Consider the following 16,708-nt stretch of genomic DNA (forward strand, 5'->3'; position numbering starts at 1 on the left):
GCCTTGTCTCCCAGACCCTCCACACCAGCCCCTGTCCTGCTCTTGCCTCACAGAAGAGGCCCTGTAACTCAAAGGTGCACAGCAACTGCTTATTGGGTAGATGGGTGGATGCATAGGTGGTTAGTGAATCTGTGTATGTTATCTGTTAAGTGAGTGAGAGGGTAGATAAATTGGTGAATAGAATGTTGAATAGATATTTAGATGGATGGATGGGTGGTTGGATGGATGGGTAGATGAATATCACACTTTAAATAAGTGGGTAGTTGGGTAGAGAAGTTAATAAATGGATGGTCAAGTAATATTTGGATGGATGGATTAAAGGAATGATGGATAAAAGTGAGTGGATAATTGAACTGAATTGGTTAAAGGGTTTATGGATGAATATTGAATAAGGTTTAAAATGCAGGGAAATATGGAAGAAATGAGAATATATTTTGATTCCCGTAAGCTCTATTCTCAAAGAAGTTAGGAAGAATCAGAAAAGGTCAAGTGTTTTGTATCACTTGTATGAGAAAATTAGAATCTACCTATGTGTCAAAGTGACCTCATGATCCAGGAGAATATAACAGAAACCCAGGAGCTAGAGTTTAGATGAGCCTCAAGAGGAAGCAAGGTGCATTAGGGCATGGCAGCCCTGGCTGAAAGCTTCCACCGGCCCTCACCCTGGGTTCACCGGGCTGGACCACTACAGTTCAAGAGCAGCAGGCTGAGACTGAGAAGGGACCCCCACCCCCACCCCAGGCCCCTGGAGCATCCTCAAGCTTAGGGGTGATCCAGAGGCCACAGGGATGTCTGTGTCCCCAAACTCCCTGTCTGGGGTCTGGAACTTAGGAGACTTCAGAAATGACAGAGTCTCAGGCCTGGGACAGAAGGGGTGGGTGTGTGTGTGCGCACATCCTCAGACGTGTGTACACACATGACCCAGCAGACACCCCTGGGCGAATATGTATCTCCCTCTTTCCTGGGAGAGATTCCTGGGATGTCAGGCCTACAGTGCTCACTTTCTTGTCTACTTGTACTTGGAGATGGATGAAGAGAGACACAGGCATGTCCGTGTCCCCAGATGCACATTCACATGTGAGCACACTCCCAGGCAAACATCCCAGCACAGAGCACAGACCCACATGGAACATTGAGAGGGCAGCACATGGACAGACACACAGACACACAGACGAGCCGACACTTGCACACCCACAGAGACCATACACAGCCTGAAGCTGCCCCAGGAGGCCACTTGGGCAGGTCCTGGGGAGAGGCTGGGTGTGGCAGGCTCCGATGCTAAGGGAAGGCTCAGAATGAAGATAAATGAAGCCCTTCTAGGAGCCTCGGAGTCAGCCCAGGAGCCTGTTCATCCGCATGGCCTCAGAGGTGTCTGTGAATATTTTAGAGTTTTCCTCTAAAAAATGAATGGTGAGAGATTAATCAGTCCTCCCAGCAACTGAGTTATTAATTGCTCCATCTGGCCGGATCTGCTCCACCAGGGCAGGGCCATCCTCTGTCCAAAGGACCTCCAGGAGTCCCTCAGTTGACAGGTGGGGGCCCTGCAGCAGGGGAGTGTGGGCAGAGGGCCAAGCAGGGCCCTGGGTTCCTTTGGCATCCCTGGAGAGGGCACGGATTTGGGGACTCTGAGGAGTTGTGCCTCCAAGTCTGTGTTTCCTCCCTTGGGCCTGGGGGTGGAGAAGCAGGCTTTGGAACCCTCGGGTGACAGGGGGCTGAGCAAATGGGGTACCTGCCTGCCCTTAGAAGGGAGGAGCAGAGGCCTTGGGACCCCACGCAGGTGCCGGGGTAACAGGTGGAATGGGAGTGTGCGTGGGACATGGATTTTCAGGGGGCTGCAGGGGAGAAGGCTGTCTCTCAGCTCGTCCCCACCTCATAGCTCTTCCTTTTTCCTTCCCTGCTCTTCTCCCTCCAGATCAACTTTGTATTTCTGTTCAACATTGTTAGGATCTTAATGACAAAGTTACGAGCATCCACCACATCAGAGACAATCCAGTACAGGTAAGTGATGGGTGCCTCGACCCTCAGCAGGGAAGGAATGAGGAGACCATCTGGGCCATCCCCCTGCCTCTGGGCAGGACCCTCCGAGTTTCACCTGGGGGCCTCACTCAGGCTCCCAGAAGAAACACCAGCCAGTGAGGACCCACCTGCAGTGTGGGCTCAGCTGGGTCTTGTCACCTTTTCCCCCTCCACCCCCCAGGAAGGCGGTGAAGGCCACCCTGGTTCTCCTGCCCCTTCTGGGCATCACCTACATGCTCTTCTTTGTCAACCCCGGGGAGGACGAGCTGTCGCAGATCGTGTTCATCTATTTCAACTCCTTCCTGCAGTCATTCCAGGTGGGGCGCACGGCGGGATGGGGCTGCAGTGAGCTTCCCTGACCTGGCATGCTCAGGCACCCCTGCCCTCATAGAGCACTTCAGTGGGGCTGGCGCCCACGGGGTTCACTTCATACACACTGAAGTACAAGTGTGTGCACACCCAGGGTCAGGTGGGCCCACCCCCGACTGGATCAGGGTCACCCTCGCCTGCGCCTACTGCAGGCCCCAGCCCCTGCTCCGAGGCTATGGCTCACAGTGAACCCCAGTAAGCCTGCTCCATGATGGGGGTGCCCACCCGGCTCTGAGCCTCTGGGGGCCCGAGTCAGAGTGTTCCCCCAGCCACCCCATCCCTGCTCCAACCCCCACCCCCAGGCAGAGCTGCTCCCGCAACAGGCCACTGACCTCTCCCTCTTCCTCCCCAGGGTTTCTTTGTGTCTGTCTTCTACTGCTTCTTCAATGGCGAGGTATGACACCCGTCCCAGGGAGGCCTGGGCTCTGAGGTCCTCAGACCCCACTCCAGGGCAATTTGAGGGGAGTCCCTGACTCTGGAAAAGGGAGGGCCAGAGAAACCACTCAAGTTTGGGGAGACAGGAATCCTGTCTCAGGGACTCCAACCAGTTTAGAAGGTCAACTCTGCAGGCAGAAACAATACACCAGCTCTCCACAATGCACCCGGAAAGCTGGGTGGGCAGCCGCCCAGGCCGCAGGGGCTCATGGGAGAGGGAAGCCAGAACATGGCTGATGACAGGAGAGTGCATCCTGAGATGCGCTCAGGATGTGAGCTGTGCATCCAGGCTTTTATGGCCCAGGGAGCAGAAAGACACCAGTGCACCCTTCCATCTCCCTGCTGCTTGAGGGACAACAGGCCTCCAGGTGGTTTCAGAGAGCCAGGCTCCAGTGAAACCTGGTGAGCTTTACAAAGCCCAGAATCCTAGCAGAGCAGATTTGCAGGAGAGAGGCTCACTCAGGCCTGTGATGGGTGAGGACCCATCGTAGGTGCTAGGGCAGGAAGCAGATACCCTCCCAGGGCTCGAGAGTTTCCATACACCCCAGAGAAATTCCAGTGACGTCCTGAGGCCCCTTCACCTGCCCGTGCACAGGGTGATAGTGGGGTCTGCATGCTGGGGTCTCTGTCAGTTAAAGCAGACCCCAGGTAGGAGAGTCCACAGTGGAGACCAGGATGGGCTGCTAAAGGGTAGAGAGAGGAGGAGCCACTAAAGCAAGCAAACAGTGAATGCTTGCAGACCATTTATTCTGTTTAGCCATGTGGCAGGCCAGCATGTGGGGGACATGATCCATTTTGCAGAAAATTCTTCCGTTGCAATGCAGGTGAGAATAGAGTGGCACCAGTGACAGTCAGGTCTTGAAATGAGTAGTGCTCCATCTCAGCTGCATGCTGGGGTAAGCAGGGCGTAACTTGCAGGGGCATAGAGATCAGGGCTACAGAGGAAGTGAGAAGGACCCTGCTTTTGGAACCAGCCTGTCCCTGGGTGTGAGGGTGGCAGTCAGGTGGGCCACCTCAGCCTCCTGTGATGGCCCAGCAAGAGGCAGGGGGCAGGGGAGAGGACTGGCTGGGACCTCAGGATCGTCCTCCCCCTCCCCCGCAGGTACGCTCAGCTGTTAGGAAGAGGTGGCACCGCTGGCAGGACCATCACTCCCTCCGAGTCCCTGTGGCCCGGGCCATGTCCATCCCCACATCGCCCACGAGGATCAGCTTCCACAGCATCAAGCAGACAGCTGCTGTATGACCTCTGAGTGCCCCCTTCTCGCCCATCACTTGACCACCAGGACAGCATCCCCATTTTCCTTAGCACCTTTCTCTGGGTTCTTCCAGCCATGCAGGCCCTGGTGGGGGCAGAGAGAAGGGAAGCACAAGGGGGGGGTCTCAGGAACCAGGGCCGGCGGGGCCCCAAGGCTCAGTGCGAGAGGGAGCCGAGCTGAGAAGTCACAGGAACCCCCAGAGAAGAGCAGGTCACAGATCTTCAGGCATTGCCCACACGGGCCTCTGGCTGGATCCTTACTGTCACCCTGTTATAAGACGAAGAACTGAGGCCCAGAGCCAGGAAGGGCTTTCATGACAGACCAGGGGCTCCTCTGCCCCTACTCACAGCTAAGGGTCTTCCCACCAGCAGCAGAGTGATGGCTGGCCCCTCCAAGCCTTCTGCCTCTGTGTTCAGTGGCGCCCCTGCAGTTGGAGGGAGGCACAGCAGCTGAAGAGATGACTTCCACCGGCTTCATCCCAGAGCTCTCAACCTAGAAAAGCCTCACCTAGCCCCAACCCCTGACCCCATCCTGCTGCCCCTCGGGCTCTTAGAAGGATATGCTGCCTCCTTTACTGAGGGGCCTCTTCTCATCCTGGTCCACAGATTCAGAGCCTGGGGGAGGGGCAGGTGAGGAGGAAGATGCTTCCAGGATGGCACATACTCTTAGACCAACCAGATACATAGTACAGGACAAAACGGGGAGGAGAAGAAGCCTGGGGGGGTGCGTTGGGAGAAGGAGTAGGGTAGAAAGAGCAGAAACCAAAGTTTGACTTTGGTGGCTGGAACTAATCCCTCAGCCCCGACCTGAGGCTGGGCTTCAGTCTCCCCTTCAGAAACATCTGTGCTATCTGAGAAATAAACCATGCCTTTGTGGAAACGCAGCCTCCCCTCAAGGGAAGGGGTGCTGTGGGCCAAGGATGGTGGGCCAGGTCCACCCTCGTTTGCAGAGACTCTCGCCCTGGCCTGGGGCCGGTTCCCCCTCTCCACCAATGCCTGCGGGTCTGTCCCTTTTGTTCACCAGGCCAGTGACTGCCCTTCCTGCTAATGCAAAGGCAGTTTAATTCAGCATGAAGGAGAGGCGCACCCCAGCAGGCTGCGGTCTGTTCCTGTTTCCTGTTCTGGAGTCTCGAGGGAGGTATAGAGCTGGCCCCTGCAGTCTCCATGGGTGATTACCGGGACTGGCTCCATCTTGGCCTCCATCTGCCCTTCCCTCCAGGAGAGGGTGGGAGTCAAAGGGCAGGGAGAGCCACCAGGCCAGGGTTTGAAAGAGCTTTTGCTCTTGGTATACTGCCCCCACCCCATTTTTAAAAAATTATGTATCTCATCTTGCACATTTTTAAGTTGGCATCTAATATTTTTCACATAAATTTTAAAACTTGTGAAGAATGTGATTGCTGGCATTTGGTATTTACATTTTAAAAATAAAACTGCCACAGTGCTTTACAATACATCATATAAAATCCAAACAGTGGTGATTTAACTCTCATCTATTTAAAACAAAAATGCAACCTGCTCTTCCTTAACAGCTGGAAATCTTAGGATGTTCCTTTTCTCTTGGGATTTGTACTTCCATTCCATTCCCCCTACAGAATTTCTTAGTAATGCAGCATTTTTTATGGTTAAAAGTTTATTTCTTACCTTATCATACTTCTCTGCCACAAATAAACATTTAGAAATTAGAATTGAAATAACTTCCTATGACAAAACATTCTAAGGGTTTTTTTTTTTAAGTCTTCTGGATTGAGTTATTACAACTGATTTTTTGACATAAAATATAATGTACAAGTGATTAAAACAATATAGATGTCTAAAATTTTTTATAAGTAATTGCTGAACCTAGAAAGGAAAATATTGAAAACACATCTTAGTGAAACAAATAAGAAATTATTTGTGAATCTGTGGATGCATCAGGACCCAGCCTCTTTATTTCCTTCCATTTTTATAGCTCTACATGCTGAGAAGCCTTTCACACAAATAAGTATAATAGATGTCACCCAATTCTCTGAACTCTTTTTGACATGTGTGCCAAAAATTGCGCAGTGATTTATCATCAAAGGTGATCTGTCAACTGGCCACATGATTAAGTCCTCTGTAAATGAGGCTGCAAATTTTCATTTTTCGAACAACCTCAGACTTGTCAAGGACTTTGCTATGTGGAGAATATGCTTTTTGGGTGGTCCCAAAGCACCAGAGCACCTGGACTTCCTCCAGTGCTGGGGCTGGGAGGGGTGGGGTTAAGCCCTGGGAGGTGCTTGAATGAGATGCAGGAGGGGGGTGCTCTGCTTCACACCTGTGCAGCAGAGAGAGGTGGGGGCCCTGACTCCCAGGTGCAGAGCCTTGCAGGTCTTGGAAAGTCTCCCTGCCCCTCAGAGGCGTCACAATGGCTGCTTCCATTAGCATCATCGTGGGCCCTTGTAGAGCAAGGGGCAGCAAATGACTCAGGCCCAAGAGGCCGCTGGAGAGCCCCGCTGCTGGAGGAGCTGAGTGTTGGTCAGAGCAGCGTGGAGAACTCGGGCAGCTGCAGAGGGTCAGTGCCATGCCCCAGCCACTCATTATCCTGCCAGCCTGCTCCCTGGAGGGCCTGCCCTGGAGCACCCCTGAAGTCGCTATCACTTGCGCAGCAAAGTTAGCCAGAGGGACCGTTTGACTCAGCTCCCTCTGCAGTTTGGAGAGGCCCCTCCTTGGTCCTGTGCTGACCCTGCAGCCCCTCATTACTGGGGCTCCTGGTCATGGCTCCAGTGAGCTCTGGCTTGAAATGCCACCAGAGCCATTAGGCCCTGTCTCTGGGTCCTCCGTTCATTAACCTTGTTCAGCCCCTGTTCGTCACAGCCAAGCCCATCCTTGTTAGCATCTGCTTTAGTGTAGACAGCCCCTTGTCTGCTGGCCTTCCTGGAAAGGGGCTTCATTAGCAGACTCACATTTTGAGCAGGCAAGTTCCCAGACCCCTGTGCCCTTAGGCTCTCCTGTTTAACCCTTTCACCTCCCCTGATTTATAAAGCTAGGAAAGACTTGAGACCACAGTGGTAGTCCTCACACCAGGCTTCTGGCTCCCCTGCCTGTCAGAGACCACAGACAGAGCCCTGTCCCCAGCACGTCTGCTACCTCCTGGCTCATCATCACAGTGAGGTCACAAAGTGCCTGCTGGGGTATGAGCCAGTAATGACACATGTCAGCAATCGTGGCAGGTGATGGTGGTAAGTGAAAGGCAGGTCTGACATTTCCCTCCTGGGAGGGTCTGTTTAGAAGCCTCCAGACCCCTGGTTTCCAGTGGAGGACAGTAACTAGCAGGACAACAGAAAAGGGACTTAAGATGCAGAAAGTGAGTGCCAGCAGGTGGACTTACATAGAGCTGGAACACACACAGAAGCTCACAGACGTGGAAGCAGACACCACTGAGGCTGCAAAGGGAGGCCTGGATGGACAGAGAAACACCTAGGGATGTGCAGGGGAGGACCCAGACACTAGACACACGTGTCCATCAGTCAGTCATTCCCCATTTACTACCCAATATGGAAGTAACAATAAATTAGACAAGGTTCCCATTTCAAGAAACTCAACGTCTAGTTGAGAAGAAACAGCTCCCGAATAGTACAGAGAGTAAAATCAGGAAAAAGGATTGGTGCTCTGCATCATGTTTGTCTGAGTATATGGTAGGAGCCACAGGGCTGCTTGGATAAACAAGTAAGAGCCAGATGTACAGAAACTTCCAAGTGTTAACCACTGCACTTTGAAAAGAGAGCCCGAGGAGGAGGAACCTCTGAGGCTGCATCCAAGTCTAGTTTGGGTATCTGCTTGTTGGACAGACCCATGAGCGGGGCAAGGAGGGAGGTGCTGATCTAACTCCAGAAGATAATCAGCATTCAGCCTCTGCAGTGAATAAAACAAAGTAATTAATTGTGATTCTTAATTAGCTCTGCAGGGCACTGAGTAAGGCCCCCTCTGGTTCCTGGAGGCCTGACAGCGATTAACAGTCTGGATCATGGATCCCCATGGAGGCTCCTTTGCCCACACAGGCAAAGACCTGTCACTTCTCCCTGCCTCCTCCGTTTCCGGCCCCTTGTTCTCTGGGGAAGATTAGTGGCAGGCCCACAAGCAACCCTGCAGCTGCCTCCTCGCTTTCTTATTCTTTCAGCTCAGCCCAAGTACCTTGTCCTTCCAGGGTTTCCAAAGGGTGCACTATGGGGTCTGTGTCACTAGTTCCTGAGCAAATGAACTTCTCCAGCCCTGGGTCTCCAGACCCATCTCATTCCTCCATATGACAGATTCTGGGCTCTCCTCGCACCATCAACATGCGGAGTTGAATGTTAAAGTCTGCACCTGAAGGAATGAGGAGAAAGTCCTCCTTGGAAATGTGATGGATTCTTTTCCCTAGAAAAAACACAAATGTATAACACACAAACATATAGTGTATTCAATAGCGCATGTCTATACAAATGCTCACAGGAACCATGGATCCAAGTTTAAAAGCCCCTGACCTCAGGATAAAATTACAGTGCTCTAATTTAGCTAGTGGGCTTCCCAGGTGGTTCAGTGGTAAATAATCTGCCTGCCAATATAAGAGACTCAGGAGACGTAGGTTCAATCCCTGGATGGGGAAGATTCCCCTGGAAGGGGAAATGGCAACCCATTCCAGGGTTCTTGCCTGGAGAATCCCATGGACAGAGAAGCCTAGTGGGCTACAGTCCATAGGGTCACAAAGTCGGACATGACTGACCACACACACACAGCGGCATGCACAATTAAGCTAAAAAAGAAGTCCCTGCGTTGATGGTGTGGGTCAGAAGCACAAGGGCATTTAAAGTCACACAGGTTTCTGAGCCCACTCCAGAACTCCCAAAATACGGAGAGTGGAAATTCACACTTTATAACAACCACCCTCACATAGGAGGACCCTGGGAGCCACAAGCATACAAAGCCATTCTTGGCTGTATCTCCCACTGTGCCGGCCTCTTCAGGCAGTGGGCAACTCCTCACTCACAGGTCCCTCCTTGGTGTCAGGTTGGGTCATGAGGGGTGTGAGGGCAGGGCCTTGTCTGTCCCAGCCCTGGATTGTCATTACCCAAGGAAATGTCAGGGTTTCAAGAGAGATTTCATTTGAACTAAGGACTCCAAAAGGATGAATCTGAAAACCACTGAATTTGCAAAATTTTAGCAATAGCAACCCACTCCAGTACTCTTGCCTAGAAAATCCCATGGACAGAGGAACCTGGTAGGCTTCAGTCCATGGAGTCGCAAAGAGTCGGACATGACTGAGCGACTTCACTTTCACTTTTCACTTTCATGCATTGGAGAAGGCAATGGCAACCCACTCCAGTGTTCTTGCCTGGAGAATCCCAGGGACGGGGGAGCCTGGTGGGCTGCCGTCTATGGGGTCACACAGAGTCGGACACGACTGAAGTGACTTAGCAGCAGCAGCAATGTTATGGTAGTAATGTAATTTAAGCCTAGACTTAAGTTATATATGTATCTCTGGGCTAGTCATTTCAAAGGAAGACAGTTATTACACCAAAATAGTGAATGTGGCAGCTTCCCTGGAGAAGATGCTTTCAGAAGTCATTCAAATATTTCTTGAGCACCTACTGAGTGCTAGGCATTTCTCTGGGCACAACAGAGGATATAGACTTAAATGAGGCCGACTCAAATTCTTGTCCTCATGGAATTGTTGGCTTAAAAAAATGCACACTGTGACAGTTGTGAGTCAAATTTTACTTAGGGCAAAATGGACTATAGCCCAGGAGATAGCTCTGAGAAACTGCTTCAAAGAGGAAGGTCAGTATATACATGTGATTCTGGTGAAGGGGGAGCACATGCAATCAGGCACATATTTTTTGCAGAAGTTTCTGCTAGTCATGTGAAGGTTACTGCTAATCACAAGGAACACACATCACCATAAGTGATTTTAATAGTTTTCTAGATATGAGGAGATACAAGAATTGGGCTCATAAAACTGGCTCCTGAAGACATCTAACTATGTGAAGCCTTGTCCTGCCAGTTCTCCCCGGAGCACAGTGTGCCTCATTTCTGCTCTCTCCCCTGAATTCCTTCAGGGGGTGTTGAAAACCAGCAGCTGCAGCAGCACATGATCTAATCCTTGTAGAAGCAGGTGCCAATTTGTAGTTGATAAAAGTTTATATTCCAGTGGGGACCCTGAAAATTAAACAGACAAAGAAGCAAAATTTATTATGAAGTGTTAACCACTAAAGAGAAAAAGAGAACAAGGAAGAGAGTATGAAATGCGTATGGATCTGAATGTTCTGAGTAGGGAGGCAGGGTGTTGCTCAGTGTTGAAACTGTAGGTGAAATGGCTGGGGGAGGGCTCATGGGGGTGACGGCTGAACAAGGTCTTGAAGGAGGTGAGGGAGAAGAGGTGAGGACTGAGATGAAAAGCACTGCAGGCAGATGAACAGCAAGGGCCAAGGGACTGCTTCTAGGTGTGCTGGGCAGCAGGACAGCGGGGTGTGTATGTATGTGTGCTCGGTGGGGAGGGGGCAGAGGGGCTTCACACGGGTGTTATTTAGTGAGAAGAAAAGCCACTGAGTTTTTAGAACGAATGGGACCACTTTGACTGCTGCTGCTGCTAAGTCCGACTCTGTGCGACCGCATAGACGGCAGCCCACCAGGCTCCCCCGTCCCTGGGATTCTCCAGGCAAGAACACTGGAGTGGGTTGCCATTGATTTCTCCAATGCATGAAAGTGAAAAGTGAAAGTGAAGTCGCTCAGTCATGTCCAACTCTTAGCGACCCCATGGACTGTAGTCCACCAGGCTCCTCTTTGACTACTGGGTGTAAATAGATTGTGATGGGGTACAGGTACAGCAAAGAGTTCATGGAAGAGTCCAGTAGACCAGGTGGGAGATGGCCTGGTGCCTTGGACCAGGGTGGTGGCCCGATTCTGAATATCTACTGAAGGTGGACTTGATGGCCTCGATGTGGCATGGATGAGAAAGAGAAGTCAAGACTGGCATCCATTGTTACTAATCCAGAGGACAGGTTAATGGAGTGGGCCAGTTTGCAAGCCTGCTTCAGAATTCTTTTTAGCAAGATAGAAGATCTGGCCTCAATTTTAAAATGAATGTTCATAAAGATTTTTAAAAGCTTATTAGTGCTTTTTTTCTTTCCTGTAATCTCGTGCTTAATCTCACTATCAATTAACTCACCCTCAGATGCAGAACAGTGGGTTTTGATGAGCCAAAAAAGGTTTCAATTAGTCTAAATTGTTTCAGTTAGCATAACTGCTTCTGCACTAATTGTTGGTGATTGAGTTTTAAGATCCAGCAAATGTAGACACTGCCTGGAAAAATGCTCCTGGGGCTCATGTCTGCTCCAAGTCCTCAAAGTTGAAAGAGGAGGGCAGAAAGCTTTGGCTCCCAAAGAGAAAGGGCTCTCTCTTCCCAGCCCCAAGGTCCAGAAACTTCCATGAGGTTCAGGTTCAGGCTGTGGCCTGGGATGGAGGTATGACAGTTAGAGCAAGGCTGGCATTGCTAGATTCTCAGAGTCAGGACCAGAGTCCACTTTACTTGGCTTCCAGCACAAAACTCACAGCTGCAGCCACCCTCATTCAGCAAGATCACGGCTCCTGAATTAAGGTCACCTGGGAAAACTGAAGTCCATTCATTGCTCATTTCCCCACCCCACACCTGCTTGTCTAATTGTCTTACTGGATACAAGGTTCTTCTAAATACAAACTCTGAAAGGGAAGCCCTTTTCAGGAGAGCAAGCAGTCCAGCATTTCATATGGCTGAGAAAGTGCACAGTGGTGCAAAAGTAGGGGAAACACTACAAGGGACAAAAGCAATGACAGCCCCTTTGAGGGATCCCCCAGGGCTCACCTTGACTACATTGTCCCTGACCCCCAACACACACAATCCACAGAGTCTGGGCTCCCACGGGGTGGAGAGCCAGTGTCCATTTGCTCTTGCAAACAGGCCCCCTTCTCTGCAAACCCAATAGCACGTGACCCAGGGCTAGATTTCTCCATCCAGCATTCACAACAGTAGTTCTGCAGTCTTCTTTCTAGCCAAGCTGGAGTGGATTTAGATTTTGAAAATAAAAAAATCAAGCTTTTTTCATTTAACACAGAGCCACACCATACCCTACCCCCAACCCCCCAGGCCCAGCACAGATTCATCTGCCTAAAGTTCTACTGATGGAGGATTTTTTTCTTATTTGTTTTCAGATGAGGACATAGCTTCTTTAGTAGTAAAGGACTGTCAGCTCTGGGTTAGACATGTTGCCCACAACACTGCCTGTGTGTCTGAGTCCATTTCCTGTGCATATGTCTGCCTCCAGAGTCAATGCTTTACTATGATAATATCTCACCTGCAGGAAATGACATTGAACAGGAAAACGAGAATGGTCGCAGATTCTGAACCCAAGTATCAACCAGCACAGAGAAGTCAGGCCAAGGACAGATGCCTCCCACTCAACCACCTCGGCTGGTGACTCCGAGGAGTAAAGGAGAAAGCTTTTACTTAGTCGTTTACGGACCAACCTACTAAAATCTGAAATCATTCTGTTCAACCAGGTTTCAGAAAAGGAAATGAACTCTCAAGGAGAGCAGAAAAAGAACTGATTCAGGTGACAGCTCTCCCCTCTCTAAGCTAGAGCCTCTTAGGTTTCCTGCGTAATAACTCTCTTAGCCCTCCTCACAGCCCCAGACAGCAGACAGCTATGCGTACTTCGTGCTGTAGCTGCTGGACCGATAGCCCAGTTCTGATACACGTCCTAACCTGAGCAAAGAATCTTAAATGGCTACACAGATGATGTCCAAAGGGTTTTGGTAAATCTACATATTGAGGTACACAGGAATGCTGTGAATCTCCCGATGCTAAGTAAGAATTGTGTTTTGTGGTAAATACCCCAAATGGGAAAACGTTGAACAGTGGACAAGAGATTAAAGTAGAAAGATGAGCAAGGGAAAGAGAAAGAGAATGGGAAGGGGAGTGGAGGAAAATTTGAGCTTGATAGGGTATTATGCAAAATTGGTGGTTGAGGACAGAAATGGGTTTGTGGAGACAGACAAAAATCAGTGCTGTAGTCTACCAGAGCCTGGGAGCAGTTTTCATGCCTCTTCCTCCCCTCATTGTCATCTCTAGTGCTGGCAACACCCTCGTCAAACACAGGTCTGCAGGCACAGCTTCTCATGAAGCTAAGTCATGGCTGAGAAGCCTAGACTTCCTAACCTGGCTGAGAATCTGCATTCACAAACTCCAAAGTGTGGGACAAGAAGGAAAGGTCCTGAGCTGTAGGGCGAGGGTTATGTACAAGCAAGCATTTCCTGACAGCAACAGACTGTTTGGAACTGTGTTAATAAGTAACCGAGTGCTCAGATGGTAAAGAATCCGCCTGCAATGCAGGAGACCTGGGTTCGATGCCTGGGTCAGGAAATCCCCTGGAGAAGAAAATGGGAACCCACTCCAGTATTCTTGCCTGGAGAATCCCATGGACTAAGGACCCTGGCAGGCTACAGTCTGTGGGGTTCCAAAGGGTCGGACATGACTGAGCGACTAACACTTTCACTTTTTCTTCTTTTTTAAAGGACAGTAATATTTAAATTACCTTAAGGGTGAAAAGAGAGAACACAAAGGACCTCTCTTAGAATAGAGCCTGGCACATGATAGGCACCCAGCAAATGTGCTATTTTCCCTGGAAACACTGAGCTCCAACCACTGAAGTCCTGAAGGGCAGGTGGGCAGAGGAGAGGCCTGAACCCCCAACACTGGACAAGGGAGGCAGGCTATGAGCTGTGGAGGGTTCGTGAGAGCATGTTTACGGACACTTCACCAGAGCAACATAAAACAATGCCTGCTAAATTCATCTTTTCTGAAACTTTGGTATTTTTAATGACAACTTTTAACCTGTTGTCAGCAAAAATTTTGTTCAGAAGATGCTTCCCCACTCTGGAGTGGGGCAGGAGTGGGGAGGGCTCAGCCTTTCTATGGCTTGAGCCAAAATATCTGTTTTAGCAGAGGTTTTCCTAAGGGGGCTTTCAAAACTTTGCTGTCTGAACGTCAAAACTCAGTAAACTGGCTTGAAGGGTGCACATACATGAGCATTAAAAAGTTCCAGTGATTCAGTGTGCAGGCAGGGTTGAGAACTACTGTCCTCTCACTGCTGCAAAAGGTTTAAAAGGATGTATCCTTAATCATGCAAGAAAGGTCTACCCTCATAGCTGGGAGAACAGAAGTCACCAGCACCAGAAAAGCTCCTGGCAAGAGGTCAGGGCCATAGGCTCCAGCTCTCAGGTATTTCCTGGTGATGCTCCCAAATAATAACCAATTTCCAGGAGAGCCATTAATCCCTTCCACATGATCCTAACACAATTACTGCTTAGACGCAACCCAATAACCGAGATTTATTGAAGAGACAGGCGAATTTTGAGGCACAATAAAATTATTCATCCATTCATATGCTGAATCTTCAACTAAACTTCTTTGGGGTGGACAAATGCCAAGCAAACAAAACCTGCCTTACACATAGTCAGACTATCAGCAAAGATGCCGGTGCAAGGCTCTTTAACGTGATTGATGCTATCCAAACCTCTTCATCCTAGCCCCTCCCAAGAGATGCAGATTAATAGTTATCCCTGGTGATAGGAGGTTAAGTGCAGCTGCATCCAGAGATAATTTGGATTTATTTCTGGTTTATTTGGTTCTCTTGTGAATAGACTCCACTAGGCAAGACAGTCACTATCATTAGCCTACATTTATATTGGTTAAGGGATTAATAAATAAGGGTCTAGACAAAATGATTTTCGAATTGTTATCACAAAGACCTTTGAACAATCTGACAGCTCTAGTACTATCTCACCTGACTAGTAGGATCATTTATTTATATGACTTCACAATGAATTCTGGAGCACTCTATATTCAGTATTTTATTATGAGCCATTAAGCAGTATTAAGGTTCTGGACTCCTGCAGAACTCAGGCACCAACCACCTCTCTAGACACAACTCCTACTTGTCTGAATGTCCTGAATTTAACCTGTTTTCAAGAAACTACTGTTTTCTTAATGTACATTGCATAGGAATCAGACTGTCACCCTTCTTCCTATTTTTGAGAATAATGGAGAACAGGTGTGACAGTGCTACTTAGCCAGCCCCCAAGATAGCCCACAGTTTGATACAAATGCATAAATGATGGGCTGCATAGCACATCAAGCCAGAAAGTCCCTGGCTTACACACTGGACTTGAACAGAAGAGAGGAGTTGTACACACAACTCTTTAGTGTGTAGAGCCTCTTTAGAAAACAGCTCTTCCCCTGCTTGCTTAGAAGCAAGCATATGACAGACAGAACCATTGGCTATTGACCCAGCTTCCCCATGCAGGTAATCAATCACTTGATAGGCAGTAGGGGCTCTTTGGGGAGAAATCATGCATTGCACCTAGAGGAAAGACCAGAGAAAGCAGGGCTTATAGAATTCATATCCACCATCTAACACATGACAAATGTGTTTGCCAATGAAAAGTGAAGAGAGCTTTGGTTCCAATCCTTTTATGATCCAAAGTAGATAAATCTACTACTACTACTACTACTACTAAATTTTTCCTATTAAGCAGCTCTTAACAATGCCTGAGGTGGGGGTGATTGACTAGGGAGGTGCTCACTGTGAAAAGTTAAATAAATGTTAAGTAGTAAAGACAACTGCCCCCTTATACCTCTGTCCCAGCCCCAATGTGAGAATACTAGAATATACACCAAGTTAAGAGCTATATTATAAGGGGTGAAAAAATACCTAGAAAATAAAAACTCAAGTTTATTTAAAAGCTAGTTTCTTCTAATTTAATAATGAATACTTTAAAAAGCATAGGTCAGAGGAGAAATAAGCATCAGTGAAATGATTTATACCCCAGAGATTTGTTCAAAATCAAGACTCATGCAAAGTCTATTTACTGACTACATACTGTGTACAGCACTGTGGTAGGCACTATTGCAGAAGAGATAAAGATGAGAGAATCCCAGTGGGATTCTTCAATTGCGCTTCATTCTCAAGACAAGGAAAACATTCTAGATATGGCACCCCACCCCCCCTACTGTCTGAGAGGACGATGGGATGCTAGACAGTCTTAACACAGCAAATAAACAGCTGCTCAAACACACATCCTGAATTTCTTCCTAACAAATGAACACGTGTTCTGACTCTATACAAAAACATCATAGCAGTGAAGTCCCTCAAAAGCGAAGCCAAAAACTACTAGGCTAAAATCAAAGACACTGTGACAGTTGAAAAGTGCTACGTCAAGACACGGCAGATGGGGCTCCTCTAGCATCAGAAGTTCAGCGATTTCCGGGGCCATCTGGGAAGCCAAGCACACCTTAGAATTAAAATAGACGGTTTCTGTTGATGCACCCCACCTGGACACTCTGAAGAGCAGAGTGTCATCAGGATACTGGGGTGAGCAGCCCTGACCCCCACCCCAGCAAGTCTCTTCCTTCTCCACTGCTTCTGCAGCCTCCTGCACACCGCAGCACCTCCCAGACACCAGTCCCCCTACTCAGAGACTGCTGCCTCTTCAGCACAATGCATCAGCTCAGAAAAGAACAGAAAAGGCAAATCCATAGAGACAGAAAACAGTAAGTGGGTGCTTGGGCCTGGAATGCGCATGAGATTTCTTTTAGGAGCGACGGAA

The 16,708-nt window shown here is 49.1% G+C and overlaps 1 protein-coding gene across 10 annotated transcripts in view; it reads left to right on the forward strand.

Moving 5' to 3' along the window:
• Positions 1-5,538, forward strand: part of CRHR2 (corticotropin releasing hormone receptor 2) — a 44,787-nt gene extending 39,249 nt beyond the window's left edge. For 3 of the 10 annotated variants that reach the window (XM_015095322.4, XM_042248622.2, XM_042248625.2), the window contains 5 exons: positions 1,913-1,998; positions 2,198-2,333; positions 2,738-2,779; positions 3,923-4,057; positions 5,100-5,538. In XM_015095322.4, the coding sequence (XP_014950808.2) occupies positions 1,913-1,998; positions 2,198-2,333; positions 2,738-2,779; positions 3,923-4,057; positions 5,100-5,123 (423 nt within the window). In that variant the 3' untranslated portion in view covers positions 5,124-5,538. Of the gene's footprint in view, positions 1-1,912; positions 1,999-2,197; positions 2,334-2,737; positions 2,780-3,922 lie in introns of those variants that run through there. The other 7 variants (XM_042248623.2, XM_015095325.4, XM_042248627.2 and 4 more) reach the window with 4 other exon arrangements.
• Positions 5,539-16,708: the final 11,170 nt, after the last annotated feature.

The sequence above is a fragment of the Ovis aries genome, chromosome 4 (genome assembly GCF_016772045.2).
Source record: "Ovis aries strain OAR_USU_Benz2616 breed Rambouillet chromosome 4, ARS-UI_Ramb_v3.0, whole genome shotgun sequence".
NCBI classification, from domain to species: domain Eukaryota; kingdom Metazoa; phylum Chordata; class Mammalia; order Artiodactyla; family Bovidae; genus Ovis; species Ovis aries.